This window comes from Hyla sarda, chromosome 9, assembly GCF_029499605.1.
Source record: "Hyla sarda isolate aHylSar1 chromosome 9, aHylSar1.hap1, whole genome shotgun sequence".
Lineage (NCBI taxonomy): Eukaryota > Metazoa > Chordata > Amphibia > Anura > Hylidae > Hyla > Hyla sarda.
Window position 1 is genome coordinate 10,197,243 of NC_079197.1, and position 16,757 is coordinate 10,213,999.

Below are 16,757 nucleotides of genomic sequence, written 5' to 3' on the forward strand. Positions count from 1 at the left end.
CTCCTCTACACTATGTCCTTTAGAAAGAGGCCTTCTTTGTAACCACTCTTCTGAGGGTCCTGAAACGCAGACTGCACATTATTAACCCCCCATTATTAACCCTACATTATTAGTATTGGCAAATAGGTTTTCCATACCAGACCATATACATAATGTGGTTTTTCATCCAGTGCAAACTATGACATACCATCCTAATTCTGGTAAAGGTCTTTAATGGTGTTGAGCTGTTTGCTGACATTGTGGAGCCCCCAAATGGATTTGTTTCAGCTTAGTTGGACCCTTTGCTTCATTAGGCGTTTTTTATGGTACAAAGGCCTTTGGACTTGGCACTTGTTTGCCCTCTTGCTCCCACCACTTGTTGTTGGCTTAATGTTCACATTGCTTCCCCTGTGTTACAAATGTTGGAGAGAATCACAGCATCTATGAAGAAGAAAGGTGCCAACCTGAGCTTTGGCCCCTCACCTTACTCCAGTAGTAGCTACAATGACTGTCTCAGTCGTATAGATACTTAGCAGGGTTGGTCTTAAGGGGGGGGGGGGGACTTGTGTAGTAGCACATAGAAAATGAATTGCCCTTGCTAAAGTGCGCACCACAGCCTGGTATCTAAGGCCTACGACTTGTATAGCAGTGTAATTTTGATAGCAAAAGATTATTTCTGGTATAAAGCAGGTTGGTTACAGAATGTTGATATTATTTAAGCCCTGTATCAACGTATGGAAATATATAGGTGTTGCGTGGCACCATTATCTACACACTGTAAAGTAGATTATTTTTGCAATGTCTGATAATGGCAGTACAATACAGAATAAATATTAAGCCATCATATGGAGATATTATTTGGGAAATGTAAAGCATTGTATACTGTATGGCATGTATACTTGGGCTGTGTCTGATATGGTAATATACTGTATGACCACACATCATATGGAGGAACACCAGTAGAAGGTACTTATTTCCCAACATATGTCTGGCCCTGGACAAAGGTAGCAAAGTATATGATAAAATGAAGGTCATATATACACAGTTAGTGAAACCACAGCCATGGTCTCCATAAGCATTCTTCAAGACCTTGGCATTGCTGGACACGAAGGATTATGGAAAATGAGAGAGTTACAGAAGATTCTCAGCAAAATCTTTATTTGTTCAGTTATTTTTAAACATGATTCAAGCATAATCTAAAAGAATCTGTAAATATCTTGAAGGCACCGCCATGGGGTCTACGTCTCCTCCTCACAGAGCACATCCACTGACAAAGCTGCTCACATCCTTGTTTTTGCAGTAGTTGTTCCAAGCCACCCTTTAAAGAATAAAAAAAACACTTATTAAGCTGTCACTTCCAATGTTGTGGATCTTTTCTTAACCATTTATTTCTTATCGTTCATAGAATAGCATCACATGATGCGGAATAGAGTAGTGTTTTTATCCAGGTGCTGTGTCTTGTATTCTGAACAGGTATTGTGAGCAGGCTTCAATACCAGATACAGGCTTTGGGTAAGATTGGGGCAAATCACCCAACAAAGTTACTTACCAGGCTCCCATGCCATTGGGATCTGAGACAACTCTCTTGGCGCATGTGATGTCATCACTGATGTCATCGTTCATCAAATCTTTAAGAAAATCACAGAAAGAGCTAGTAAGTATATCCTGTATGCCTTAGAGTTCAGTAGAGAATGTCATCATTAAAACTTAAAGGGGGATTCCATATTTTTACTTATATTGTACAGTATTGCTATTCAACGTCTTTAGCCAAAAATGTTTAATAAACAGTTGATGTTTTTATAAGATGGAATTATGCAATATATAATATGTATCATGAGACGGATCATAGAATGTGGGCAAAAAGGAAATATTCCCATAATTAAAGGGAAATGATACACAAGAGGTTTTTTCTTGGAATCAGAGAATAACTAGCTAGCTGATCATTAGGGGTCCAACGCTGGGACCCCCACCAATCCCAGGAGAGGACAACAATAGAAAAAGAATATCACACTGGCCGCACATGCACACACAAATACTGGGACCCCCATTGATCCCAGGAGAGGAGGACAATAGAGAAAAAATAGTGCATTGGTGCACATGTGCGCACAAGTACTGAGACCCCCACCGATCCCTGGAGATAAGGACAGTAGGGAAAGACTAGCATACTGGCCACACATGTGCACACAAGTACTGGGACCCCCACTGATCCTGAGAGTACGAATGAAAAGTTTCCCGAATAAATGGCAGTGTGCGTGTGCGGACAGTACTCCATTGTCTGTGAATGTCTTGAAGGCACCGCCATGGGTTTTGCGTCAGACCCCCACCAATCAGTTAGTTATCTTTGGATGTTGGGATAACCCCCTTTTTTTACAAGATCGAATTGAAGTCTGCCAAGTTTTTCTGGTAGATTTAGGATATCTGCTGACCCCCCCCCCCCCCCACCTCCCCCAAGGCTTCAGCTGTCCGGGCCTGCGTGGAGTTGTAGTTTTGCAACATCCCGAGGGCCACAGTTTGGAGACCACTGGCCTAAACTAAAAACCCTATTAGTGATCCCAAGCTTCTGTGTAAACAAGTTCCTATTTTGTACATGGCCATTATGTTTGTGCCGCCCTTTGCTGCCACCACTCGTCAGCAGCTTATCCCTGATTACACAGGTCGATGTATGGTTTTTGAGCCACAAATATTTGATAGGCAAAATCGACCTGATAGGGTGACCAGCAAGAATTAGCTTGTTTGCTGGCCCTATTAGAATTGTAATTGAGCTCTAAGGAGCTTCTAGAGTAAACAAAGCTGAACCCCGCTTCCTTAAACATGGTCACCACTGTAATTGGAGCTACCCTTTAAGACATTTAGTATGCTGGAAACAGCTATGAAGAGCCTCTAAATAACTAAATAATTCCTGTATTTACTCACTGTTACAGCTGATGTTACAAGCAGACACAGCTCCAGATGTCTTTCCATCCTTACACCACCAGTAGCTGTTGATCTGGAAGATTCCATAGTCACGGCTCCAACCATTGTCGTACAGTGCATTGGTGGTGTATTTGCTTTCATAGTAAGACAAACACATCCCTTTAAAAAGAAAAAAAAGATTCTTAAAATCTAAATCCCACTCCCAAAACCACCAGGTAGGACCTGGTGCTTGTTTTTCCCCCATCTCTTTTTTTATTGAGTGCTTGCATAGTGGAGGCTGTACAGGTTCTTATCACCCATTAAAAAAATATATATTCAGGCAACCTTAGCTGGGCCTTGTCCTCCAGGAGCACCATGAGATACATGACCTGTGCCATTACACTTGGTACCTATCTTTGCTAGTGTTGTATTGTCTGTGAAGGTTCATGGTGCCCAAAATAAGGAAGCAGGATGGAACAAACCTAGGCTTTAGGCTGTCTCTTTGGTACCTACCTGACTTATGGGGTGTCTCTATAGTGCCAACACAAGCTTTTTCTGTCTCTGTGCTGATATACTGAGATTTACCTGCTTCCATGGTACCATCTTTGGCTTCGGTTGTTTCTATGGTGCCAACCTGAGTTTCTATTGTCTATATGGTGACTTCTTGATCATTGTGCTGTCTATATGGTACAACTCTGACCTTTGGGCTGTCTCTGTAAAGTCCACTGAAGCTTTGGGCTGTCATAATGGGATCAACCTTATCTCGAACCCTCTCTATGGCGCCAACCTATGTTTAAGCAGTCTCTATGGTTAAAACCTGAGCTTTGGGTTGCCACTATAGTGTTAACCTGAGCTTTGCCTCCCTATATGATGCCAACTTGAGCTTTAATTGTCTATATGGTGCCACCATCAGCTTTATCTGTCTCTATAGTGTGAACCTGAGCATTTCACCTCTACCTATGGTGTCTACCTAACCTTCAGCCATCACTATGGGGTCAACCTGATCTTCAACCATCTCTATGGAGTCTACCTGCCCTTCAGCCATCTCTATGGTGTCTACCTAACCTTCAGCCATCTCTATGGTGTCAACCTGACCTTCAGCCATCTCAATGGTGTCTACCTGACCTTCAGCCATCTCTATGGTGTCTACCTAACCTTCAGCCATCTCTATGGTGTCTACCTAACCTTCAGCCATCTCAATGGTGTCTACCTAACCTTCAGCCATCTCAATGGTGTCAACCTGACCTTCAGCCATCTCAATGGTGTCAACATGACCTTCAGCCATCTCAATGGTATCAACATGACCTTCAGCCATCTCTATGGTGTGTACCTAACCTTCAGCCATCTCAATGGTGTCAACATGACCTTCAACCATCTCTATGGTGCCACTCTGATCATTGAGCTGTCTCTGACCTTTTGGCTGCCTTAATGATGACTACTAGAACTTTTTCTGTCTGTATGGTGCCAACCTAGGCTTTGGGCTATCTGTATGGTGCCAATCTAAGTTTCGTTTGTTTCTATGATCCCAAACAGAGCAGTCGGCTGGTGGCATAGTGCAACCTGAGCTCTGGATGTCTCTGTGAGGATTGAGCTGACTCTGTTATGCCATACTGAGCTTCAATTGTCTCTATGTTGAAAATTTGAGCTCTCTTTAGTGAAAATGCAAGCTTCAAATGTCTCTATGGTTCAAACCTGTGCATTGGGTTGAACCTTTTTCCATAGATATTCTTGAGATACAGGATGGACTTTACCAGATTAAGGTAACAAAGATGAGGAGGGTCATATACATACAGTTTGCCAGGCTGTAACCACGGTATCCATCCAGACCGGCTCTCTTCAGGGTAGAGGCCAGCTCACATTTGGTAAAGACCTTGGCATTGCTGGCCACGAAGAAGGTAAGGAAGAGAAGACCGAGGACCTTCATTTTGATGGGGATTGGCTTACTTAATGGCTTGAAGTATCGCACTAGTCACAGGACCCAGCAGTCTTTATATACAGAGGGGTTGTTTGCATTGTATAACTGTATAGATAAAGGCTGTTATTTTCAGTAGAAATACGTCAGTGGGAAATGTTCCAGACAGTTTATAGCCTAGATCTACAAACTCTGTAACTCCAGCTGTGGCAAAACGAAAATTTTCATCGCTGTCCGGGCATGCTGTAAGTTCTAGTTTTGCAACATTTAGAGGACAACACTTTGGAGACCACTGGTCGGTTCATTTGAACAAAATAGCAACAACAAAAATCCAGAAAAGAAACAAAACATGTCAAATAAGTTATTATTAAGTATCTGATCCCCTATCAATCGGCAAAATTTCTGGCTCTCAGGCGTCTTTTATAAAAGTAACAAGCTATGATTAGGAGCACTCAAATCTCCAAATTTCAGCTTGTTACTTGTATAAAAGAAACCTGTCCACAGAAGCAATCATTCATATTCCAAACTCTCCACCATGGCCAAAACCAAAGAGCTGTCCAAGGATGTCAGGGACAAGATTTTAGACCTACACAAGGCTAGAAAGGGCTACAAGACCATTGCCAAGCCTCTCTGAATCATTCAGATGTTCACTGGTAAACTTCAGACAGGCCTGTACATGTGATTTCTTGAGCAGGAGGACCTTGTGGACACTGCAGGATTTCAGTCCTTCATGACGTAGTGTGTTACCAATTGTTTTCTTGGTGACTATGTTCCCAGCTGCCTTGAGATCATTGATAAGATCCTTCTATGTAGTTCTGGGCTGATTCCTTACTGTTTCCATGATCATTGTAGTTCCCCGAGGTGAGATCTTACATGGAGCCCCAGGCTGAGGGAGATTTACGGTTATTTTGTGCTTCTTCCATTTGTGAATAATCGCACCAACTGCTGTAAACTTCTCACCAGGCTGTTTGGCGGTGGTCTTGTACCCATTCCAGTCTTGTGTAGGTCACCATCTTGTCCCTGACATCTTTGGACAGCTCTTTGGTCTTGTGCATGGTGGAGAATTTGGAATCTGATTGATTGCTTCTGTAGATAGGTGTCTTTATACAGGTAACAAGCTGATATTAGGAGTGTTCCCTTTAAGAGAGTGCTCCTAATCTCAGCTCGTTACCTGTATAAAAGACACATGGGAGCCAGAAATCTTGCTTATTGATAAGGGATCAAATTTTAACTAAAATTAAAAATCAATGTATAACTTATATGAAAAGTTTTTCTGGATTGTTTTGTTGTTAGGCTGAGTTCACATCACGATTCTTATATACGGGGACTGGATCTGGCTGGGAGATGTGAAAACCGGGTGCTCCTGTACCCCAGCCGGACCCGGACCCCATCTCATTCATTTGAATGAGCCTACTGAAGTCAGATAGGGACTCCGGTCTGCTCATTTTTTCCCTGTATCCGGTTTTGTGACCGGACTTAAAACCGTAGTATACCACGGCTTTCAGTCGGTCACAAAACTGGAAACGGGGCAAAAATGAGCAGACCGGAGTCACTATAACTCCAGTCGGCTCATTTAAATTAATGAGATGGGGGTCGGGTCCGGCTGGGATACGGGAGCACCCGGTTTTCACATCTTTCAGTCGGATCTGGTCCCTGTATGTAAGAATCGTGATGTGAACCCAGCCTAATTCTGTCTCTTACTGTTCATAAAAAAAACCACCATTAAAATCATGCATTCATCATTCATTTGTCATTGGGCAAATGTACAGAATCAGCAGGGGATCAAATACTTTTCCTTCTCTGTAACAGGGTCCATTGTATCTTCTAACAAAACTGCCTTATAACCGCAGTAAGCTATTTATTTTCAACTTATTTGTAGGGACCGTTGTGATCTTATTCGTGGGGACCATTGTGTCTTTCTCCTATATACATGGATCATTGTGTTTTTCTCCTATATACATGAATCATTGTGTTTTGATCTTATTTACATGTTCCAATATGTTTTGATCTTCTGCCTTGGTATAAATATCCGAAAATAACAAGAAAACTAGTAACCGCCGAGAGAACGCAGCTGCAGACAACCAGCCTCTTCCTCCTTCCAAGCTGCGTGGGAAAGAGACACATGTACCCAAGGACGCAGCCTTGACTACATCTATTAATGTGACGGAGATCAGACAAGGAGGTCAGGTGAGTGATCGGGGCGCGACATGACCAAGACACGACCTACATGAGATGTTTAGGCTACTGCACGCACTACAACTCCCAACATGACCTGCCACTGGACATGACCATAGCACAACTGTTTCATTCTCTATACATAGGAAACTACAATCCCCAACAGGACCTGACCATTGGACATGACCATAATACAATTCTACTATATGCATAGAGAACTAGAACCCTCAACATGACCATAATACCATCCTATTATACTCTATATGTAAATAACTACAACCCCCAACATGACCGCGCAAAATAATACACATGAAAAAGGTAAACTACATGATAAATGTCCCCCTATAAGTAGATAACTACAACCCCCAAACACGACCCGACCACTGGACATGGCCATAATACAATTCTATTATACACCATACATAGAACACTACAACCCCTAACATGACCGTAATGCAAGTGTGCCATACTCTATACATGGACACTACAACCCCCAACATGACTTTACCACTGGACACGATCATTATACAATTTTATTATTCTCTACCCTTAGAAGATTACACCCCCCCCCCCCCCCAACAGGATTGACCACTGGACATAACCATGATACAATTCTATTATACTCTATACATAAGAGCACTACAACCCCTAACATGACCCCACGCCTGGACATGATCGTAATATAATTCAATTATACTCTATAAGTAGATAACTACAACCCCCAACATAACCCCATGCCTGGACATGATCATAATACAATTCAAATATACTCTATAAGTAGATAACTACAACCCCCAACATGACCCCATGCCTGGACATGATCATAGTACAATTCTATTATGCTCTATACATAAGACACTACAACCCCCAACATGACCGACCACTGGACATAACCATAATACAATTCTATTATACTTTGTACATAGGACACTACAACCCCCAACATGACCCCACGGCTGGACATGACCATAGTACAATTCTATTATACTTCGTGTATAGGACACTACAACCCTCAATGTGATCTGACTGCTGGGTGTGACCAGAAAATGTATAAATATATATATATATATATATATATATATATATATATATATATATATAAATAATATGTGTGTGTAGAACACTACAACCCCCAACATGACCGACCACTGGACATAACCATAGTACAATTCTATTATACTTTGTACATAGGACACTACAACCCCCAACATGACCGACCACTGGACATAACCATAGTACAATTCTATTATACTTTGTACATAGGACACTACAACCCCCAACATGACCGACCACTGGACATAACCATAGTACAATTCTATTATACTTTGTACATAGGACACTACAACCCCCAACATGACCGACCACTGGACATAACCATAGTACAATTCTATTATACTTTGTACATAGGACACTACAACCCCCAACATGACCGACCACTGGACATAACCATAGTACAATTCTATTATACTTTGTGTATAGGACACTACAACCCTCAATGTGATCATATAAAAATAATACGTGTGTGTGTAGAACACTACAACCCCCAACATGACCGCAGTACAAATGTATTATACTCTATATGTAGAACACTACAACCTCCAGCAAGACTCAATCACTGGATATGACCATAATACAATTCTGTTATTCTCCATATATAACAGACTACAACCCCCAACACGACCATAATACAATTCTATTATACTCTATACATAGGACACTGCACTATACATAAGACACAATGGGGGAGATTTATCAAAACCCGTCCAGAGGAAAAGTTACTAGTTGCCCATAGCAACCAATCAGATGGCTTCTTTCATTTCTGAAAAGGCCTGTGACAAATGAAAGCAGCGATCTGATTGGTTGCTATGGGCAACTGGGCAACTTTTCCTCTGGACAGGTTTTGATAAATCTCCTTAGATAATCAACCAGACTGTGTTTACAGAGAGTATCACACGCTATAGACTTAGATACATGCCGTATTATGGTGGGCAGGATTAGATACATGGCGCCAAAGACAGTATCACACATTTATTTTCTACTTTCTGGTGATTTCCTCTGTTATTTCCTGCAGCGTTTATACCGGTGTGCCTCCAGCTGTTGCAAAACCACAACTCCCGGCATGCCCGGACAGCCGTTGGCTGTCCGGGCATGCCGGGAGTTGTGGTTTTGCAACAGCTGGAGGCACACTGATCCAGAAGCCGTGGTGTTTACGCTTCATCCATTGTTGTGAAGGTGTTTGTGAACGTTCTGTGGTTTAGGGACCTGTCACAGTCCACGGCTCCTAACCGCTGTCCCTGAGGAGGACTCTCATATCCTGTGCATGTGTCTTCTGCCCCCTGCTGGACAGATTGGGACATTCAACATTTTTCTCTTCCCATTGTGTTAAAGAGGTATTCAACCGGCTCCAGAAAGATAAACAGATTTATAAATTACTTCTATTAAAAAATCTTAATCCTACCAGTACTTATCAGCTGCTGAATTTGACTTGTTGTTTTCTGTCTGACCACAGTGCTCTCTGCTGACACCTCTGTCTGTCTCAGGAAGTGTCTGGAGCAGGATAGGTTTGCTATGGGGATTTGCTCCTACTCTGTACAGTTCCTGAGACAGACAGAGGTGTCAGCAGAGAGCATTGTGGTCAGACAGAAAAGAACAACTCAACTTCAGCAGCTGATAAGTACTGGTAGGATTAAGATTTTTTTTAATAGAAGTTATTTTCAAATCTGTTTAACTTTCTGGAGCCAGATGATATGAAAAAATTGTTATTCACTGGAATACCCCTTTAAAGCAGAAGTCTTGTCGTAAAAAAAAAACTTTCCCCTATCCGCAAGCGGCCATGCCCCTCGATCTTGCTCTATAGGAGAGCTATTTGGCTATTTTCGGCTCTCCTATAGAGATATATGGAGAGGACGTGGTAGCTTCGCCATTCCCGGGAAGAGACGGGGGTCCATACAGGTCGGACCCCCACGGTCTAAAACGTATCCCCTATCCTGCGGATAGGGGATACGTTTGTACCATGAGACTTCTCCTTTAAGGAGTTTTTCCATCCTGACCTTCTTGGCATTTTGCCCCCTCACATATTTGATAATGTTGTGGGAGCCCTGTGGAGCCCCTGCAAAACTACAACTCCCATCATGCCTGGACAGCCGATGGCAGAAATTAACATTATTATGGATCTGTAGTACATTTATTAGATTTTTCATTGTTTTTATAGATCTCCACACTCCAGATTTACAAACCCAACCAAAAAAACGAGATCATCCAACCGGCCATGAGGTCCGCCGCGGTCACCTATCTACTGATGTGTCTCATCTTTCCTGGTGAGTATTATATATAAGATTCTCGCCCTCTAATGATAATGAGATGACTCTGCTGACCCCGCCCTCTAATGATAATGAGATGACTCTGCTGGCCCCGCCCTCTAATGATAATGAGATGACTCTGCTGGCCCCGCCCTCTAATGATAATGAGATGACTCTGCTGACCCCGCCCTCTAATGATAATGAAATGACTCTGCTGACCCTGCCCTCTAATGATAATGAGATAACTCTGCTGAACCTGCCCTCTAATGATAATGAGATGACTCTGCTGGCCCTGCCCTCTAATGATAATGAGATGACTCTGCTGACCCCGCCCTCTAATGATAATGAGATAACTCTGCTGAACCTGCCCTCTAATGATAATGAGATGACTCTGCTGAACCTGCCCTCTAATGATAATGAGATAACTCTGCTGAACCTGCCCTCTAATGATAATGAGATGACTCTGCTGAACCTGCCCTCTAATGATAATGAGATGACTCTGCTGGCCCCGCCCTCTAATGATAATGAGATAACTCTGCTGAACCTGCCCTCTAATGATAATGAGATGACTCTGCTGAACCTGCCCTCTAATGATAATGAGATGACTCTGCTGGCCCTGCCCTCTAATGATAATGAGATGACTCTGCTACATGGGATCGCCTTCTAATGATAATGAGATGACTCTGCTGACCCCGCCCTCTAATGATAATGAGATGACTCTGCTGGCCCTGCCCTCTAATGATAATGAGATGACTCTGCTACATGGGATCGCCTTCTAATGATAATGAGATGACTCTGCTGACCCTGCCCTCTAATGATAATGAGATAACTCTGCTGAACCTGCCCTCTAATGATAATGAGATGACTCTGCTGAACCTGCCCTCTAATGATAATGAGATGACTCTGCTGGCCCTGCCCTCTAATGATAATGAGATGACTCTGCTACATGGGATCGCCTTCTAATGATAATGAGATGACTCTGCTGACCCCGCCCTCTAATGATAATGAGATGACTCTGCTGGCCCTGCCCTCTAATGATAATGAGATGACTCTGCTGACCCCACCCTCTAATGATAATGAGATGACTCTGCTGGCCCCGCCCTCTAATGATAATGAGATGACTCTGCTGGCCCTGCCCTCTAATGATAATGAGATGACGCTGCAGATCCCGCCCTCTAATGATAATGAGATGACTCTGCAGACCATGCCCTCTAATGATAATCAGATGACTCTGAAGACCCGCCCTCTAATGATAATTAGATTACTCTGCAGATCCCGCCCTCTAATGATAATGAGATGACTATGTTGACCCTGCCCTCTAATGATAATGAGATGACTCTGCAGATCCCGCCCTCTAATGATAATGAGATGACTCTGCAGACCCCTTCCTCTAATGATAATGAGATGACTCTGCTGACCCCGCCCTCTAATGATAATAATATGACTCTTCTGACCCTGTCCTCTAATGATGAGATGTCTCTGTTGAACCTGCCCTCTAATGATAATAATATGACACTTCTGACCCTGTCCTCTAATGATGAGATGTCTCTGCTGACCCCACCCTCTAATGATAATGAGATGACTCTGTAGATCCCGCCCTCTAATGATAATGAGATGACTATGTTGACCCTGCCCTCTAATGATAATGAGATGACTCTGCAGATCCCGCCCTCTAATGTTAATGAGATGACTCTGCTGACCCCTTCCTCTAATGATAATGAGATGACTCTGCTGACCCCGCCCTCTAATGATAATGAGATGACTCTGCAGACTCTGCCCTCTAATGTTAATAATATGACTCTTCTGACCCTGTCCTCTAATGATGAGATGTCTCTGCTGACCCCGCCCTCTAATGATAATGAGATGACTCTGTAGATCCCGCCCTCTAATGATAATGAGATGACTATGTTGACCCTGCCCTCTAATGATAATGAGATGACTCTGCAGATCCCGCCCTCTAATGTTAATGAGATGACTCTGCTGACCCCTTCCTCTAATGTTAATGAGATGACTCTGCTGACCCCTTCCTCTAATGATAATGAGATGACTCTGTAGATCCCGCCCTCTAATGATAATGAGATGACTATGTTGACCCTGCCCTCTAATGATAATGAGATGACTCTGCAGATCCCGCCCTCTAATGTTAATGAGATGACTCTGCTGACCCCTTCCTCTAATGATAATGAGATTACTCTGCTGACCCCGCCCTCTAATGATAATGAGATGACTCTGCAGACTCTGCCCTCTAATGTTAATAATATGACTCTTCTGACCCTGTCCTCTAATGATGAGATGTCTCTCCTGACCCCGCCCTCTAATGATAATAACATGACTCTTCTGACCCCGCCCTCTAATAATAATGAGATTACTCTGCTGACCCCGCCCTCTTATGATAATCGTCCGCCGGGGATGGTGAGGATAATGATTTTAGCATATATAATGCATTGCCAAGCGTTATATATTCTAGAATGTACTGATTGGTTCCCTTTAATGCTTCTTATTGTATTGAAGGCTCCGCCCAGGTTGAAGTTCACCAGTACAAGCAAGTCTCTGTGTCTGAGGGCAGCACGGCGGAGCTGGCATGTCATGTGGATGGCGGTAATATTCAGGATTTCAGTGTTCAATGGTACAAACAAGTGGTGAATGCCGCCCCCCAGTTTATTCTCATCCACACAAATGACTCCGGCATTCGGTGGTCCGATGCCTCTCCGGGACGTTACCAGCCAAGCAGGAACAGCAGCCGCACTCATCTCCTGCACGTCACAAATGTTACTGCGCAGGACAGTGCCCTCTACTGGTGTCTGCTGGCAAGGAATGACTCCAGTCCAATCTGGGCGGATGGAACACTGCTCAGTGTGTATGGGGGTAAGTGTCACATGGTAGGCTTAGATACACTGGCAAAGCAGCATCACACATAATACTTAGTGATCTATCCCTGAAATTCTTTGTAAAATGATAGTAATTGTACTAGTTGAAACTGAATAGGTCCTTGTGATTAGAGAACCCACTGCAGTTGCTCATTATTGTCCACAAGAGGGCCCTCAATACAATAAAGCTCTTATCTAGCACAGATGTTCCTAATCTGGGGTACCGTACTTAGTAATTATCTGTGGGGGACTTACTACTATATGGGGGCACAAAGCGGGCACTATTACTGTGTAGGGCAATACACATCAAGAGTTTGTAAAGAGGTGGGCATTGTGCTGGAAAACAGAGCCTAAAATGTTTGTCTGGTTCTGTGGAAACAAGTCTGAGCTGGGAGAAATATTAATGGCAGTCTAGGTGGGATAATAAAGAAAAGGAAAAAATCAGTCAGGGATCTGGGGTAATAGGGAGAGGACCATGTCGCCTGGGGACATAGGGAGAGGATCAGGGGGCCTGGGGAGATAGGGAGAAGATCAGGGGGCCTGGGGAGGTAGGGAGAGGATGAAGGGGCCTGGGGTAATAGGGAAAGGATCAAGGGGCCTGGGAAGATAGGGAGGGGATCAGGGGGTCTGGGGATATGGGGAGAAGATCAGGGGGCCTGGGGAGATAGGGAGAGGAGTAGGGGGCCTGGGGACATAGGGAGAGGATCAGGGGATCTGGGGATATGGGGAGAAGATCAGGGGGCCTGGGGAGATAGGGAGAGGAGTAGGGGGCCTGGGGACATAGGGAGAGGATCAGGGGGTCTGGGGATATGGGGAGAAGATCAGGGGGCCTGGGGAGATAGGGAGAGGAGTAGGGGGCCTGGGGACATAGGGAGAGGATCAGGGGGTCTGGGGTAATAGGGAGAGGGTCAGGGGGTCTGGGGTAATAGGGAGAGGATTGGGGGCCTGGGGAGATAGGGGAGGTTCAGGGGGCCAGGGGTGATAAGGGAGGAAATCAGGGGGCCTGGGGAGATAGGAAGAGGAGCAGGGGGCCTGGGGAGATAGGGGAGGATCAGGGGGCCTGGGGAGATAGGGAGAGGATCAGGGGTCTGGGGTAATAGGGAAAGGAGCAGGGGGCCTGGGGAGATAGGGAGGGGATCAGGCCTGGGGAGATAGGGAGAGGATCATGGGGCCTGGGGAGATAGGGAGAGGAGCAGGGGGCCTGGGGAGATAGGGAGAGGATCAGGGGGACTGGGGTAATAGGGAGAGGATCAGGGGGCCTGGGGAGATAAGGGAGGAAATCAGGGGGCCTGGGGAGATAGGAAGAAGAGCAGGGGGCCTGGGTAATAGGGAGAGAATAAGGGGGCCTGGGGAGAAAGGGGAGGATCATGGGGCCTGGGGAGATAGGGAGAGGATCAGGGGGTCTGGGGTAATAGGGAGAGGAGCAGGGGGCCTGGGGAGAAAGGGGAGGATCATGGGGCCTGGGGAGATAGGGAGAGGATCAGGGGGTCTGGGGTAATAGGGAGAGGAAGAGGGGGCCTGGGGAGAACAGGGAGAGGCTCAGGGGGGCTGGGTAGATAGGTAAAGGAGCAGGAGGCCTGGAGAGAGGATATGGAATAAAGGAAAGCACATTATAGACATTACCTTGTAGTCACTGACAATTCTTCTTATGTTATGATTTGCAGGTAAAGACGTTCAGGCCCCGACTGTGTCTCTCTTGAGTAGTGAATACTCTGTGGATGACTCTGGGCCCCTCTATGTTGCCTGTTTGGCCAATGGCTTTTATCCTTCAGTGATAGAAATCACCTGGAAGTTGGAAGATGAATCTTTCAAAGGAAACCTTATTTCAGGACCCTTTTTAGAAGAAGGAAGCAACGTCTACAGTATAATAAGTATCCTTGAGGTCACATCACAAGGAATTACAAATCTCACATCAGTTTATTGTGAAGTGCGTCACGATTCCTCAAGGACTCTCATCCACAAAGATCTACATGACTGTTTCAGGGACACATAGAATCTGGTCATAGTGATTCGTTCTTGAAAATCGACTTACATGTGAATAACATAAGTCTGAAAATCACTACTGGGTATACAAGCTTGTAAGAAAGGACAAATGTGCATTTTGGGTACCGCAATGGGAGCAACCATTACCCCTGACAATAACTAAAGTATCCTTACAGCTAATGGTTTATTTACATCAATCATATGAATGAATATATTATATTCTGCAACTTATTTCAGGCTTGGGACAAGTTAAATGCAGTTTTATTTATCAGGATGAGTCTCCAATGGTTACTTATTAAGTGGAATATACTAGTTTTTGACACAAATTGTGGAACTTAATTGTGTGTTTAATAGCTTGTAACCAGAGGCGTAACTTAGAATACCAGTCATATAAAAAAACAACAATGTTATATGTTACTCAGTACCTAATCCTGATCATGTACATATGCTTTTTATGTGTCTAGAATGTCTTTCTCTCACAAATACCTTCTATCTGTTGCTCACTTGGTTTGTCATTCTGTGATCTGGAGGGGACGTGTCCTCACTCTGCAGGACTCATCTTTCTCCCTGAATCTGCTGTGCTGGGTCTCCTCATCCAATCACTGCAGGCTGCTCTGTAACCCCCTCCTCTCTGTTTTCATGCTACAGTCTGAAAGAACAGGATTGAGCACAGAGGAGTGCTAGTCCCCCTCTCTTTTCCTGGACTTCGTTCCAGCCTGTTTTTTAGCTGTGACAAAGATGGTGCTACTGATCTTTCTTTAAGCTATGATTTCTATACAAAATAAATTTTCTTATTAAGTATATTAGAAAGGTTAATGTTTTGTCAATGTTTTGGAATTGGACAGTGCCCTATTAAAGGGGTACTCCTCAATGCAAGTCTATGGGAGGCTGTCACGCCCCCTCTCATAGACTTGCATTGAGGGGGCAGGGCATGACGTCATGAGGGGGCAGGGCTATGACGTCATGAGCTCCCGGCGCCAGCTTCAGCATTCGGAACAGTTTGTTCCAAACGCTGAGCAGAGGAGTACCCCTTTAAGGCTATTGGACCTCAATTGCCACATGCCATTTATAAGACAAAAGTTTTGTAATGTTGCAGAGGGGTCTTTCAATTCTGAAATTAATTTCAATTATGCTGCAAGATGGAGCAAATATTTCATATTCTCATTATTCTGGTTGGAGGATTCTGCTGAACACATTGCAGACCCATGTTGTATGATACACATTCTTTAAGGTACTTAGGGGCACTCCGGTGGAAAAAAACATTTTTTAAATCAACTTTTTTTTTTAAATCAATTTTTTTTAATCAACCAGAAAGCTTTTGTAAAGTGCCAGAAAGATTTGTAAATTACTTCTATTGAAAAATCTTTACCCTTCCAGTACTTTTTAACAGATGTATGCTACTAAGGAAATTCTTTTCTTTAAAAAAAAATTTTTTGTCTTGTCCACAGTGCTCTCTGCTGACACCTGATGCCCGTATCAGGAACTTTCTAGAGCAGGAGAAAATCCCCATAGCAAACCTATGCTGCACTGGACAGTTCCTGATAAGGGCATCAGGTGTCAGCAGAGAGCACTGTAGAATACAGCTGCTAATATGTACTGGAAGGATTAAGATTTTTTAAATAGAAGCAATTCACAAATCTGTTCAACTTT

General features: G+C 43.9%; 2 protein-coding genes across 3 annotated transcripts; one reads left to right on the forward strand and one right to left on the reverse strand.

Moving 5' to 3' along the window:
* Positions 1–1,126: 1,126 nt before the first annotated feature.
* On the reverse strand, positions 1,127–9,551 carry LOC130290468 (lysozyme C, kidney isozyme-like). Of its 2 annotated transcripts, XM_056538138.1 has the most exons (5): positions 9,417–9,551; positions 4,663–4,891; positions 2,893–3,051; positions 1,529–1,607; positions 1,127–1,297 (listed from the first exon to the last, which is right to left on the reverse strand). In XM_056538138.1, the coding sequence occupies exons 2-5, from the start codon at positions 4,793–4,795 to the stop codon at positions 1,231–1,233; spliced, it is 438 nt and encodes a 145-aa protein (XP_056394113.1). In that variant the 5' UTR covers positions 4,796–4,891; positions 9,417–9,551; the 3' UTR covers positions 1,127–1,230. The 2 variants fall into 2 exon arrangements, with proteins under 2 accessions (XP_056394113.1, XP_056394115.1); XM_056538140.1 differs by lacking the exon at positions 9,417–9,551 and having other exon boundaries at positions 2,893–3,658; positions 4,663–4,780.
* Positions 1,565–16,339, forward strand: LOC130290467 (immunoglobulin lambda-1 light chain-like). The gene is made up of 5 exons (XM_056538137.1): positions 1,565–1,633; positions 6,827–6,970; positions 10,170–10,275; positions 12,769–13,122; positions 14,789–16,339. The coding sequence occupies exons 1-5, from the start codon at positions 1,577–1,579 to the stop codon at positions 15,115–15,117; spliced, it is 990 nt and encodes a 329-aa protein (XP_056394112.1). The 5' UTR covers positions 1,565–1,576; the 3' UTR covers positions 15,118–16,339.
* Positions 16,340–16,757: the final 418 nt, after the last annotated feature.

Coding starts and splice junctions, on each gene's coding strand:
- LOC130290467 (XM_056538137.1), top strand. CDS start 1,577: ATGTCATCACTGATGTCATCGTTCATCAAATCTTTAAGAAAATCACAG. Junction 10,276..12,768: donor GATGTGTCTCATCTTTCCTG/GTGAGTATTATA, acceptor ATTGTATTGAAG/GCTCCGCCCAGGTTGAAGTT. Junction 13,123..14,788: donor ACTGCTCAGTGTGTATGGGG/GTAAGTGTCACA, acceptor TATGATTTGCAG/GTAAAGACGTTCAGGCCCCG.
- LOC130290468 (XM_056538138.1), bottom strand. CDS start 4,795: ATGAAGGTCCTCGGTCTTCTCTTCCTTACCTTCTTCGTGGCCAGCAAT. Junction 3,052..4,662: donor TGGTTACAGCCTGGCAAACT/GTATGTATATGA, acceptor TTCTTTTTAAAG/GGATGTGTTTGTCTTACTAT. Junction 1,298..1,528: donor CCCAATGGCATGGGAGCCTG/GTAAGTAACTTT, acceptor TATTCTTTAAAG/GGTGGCTTGGAACAACTACT.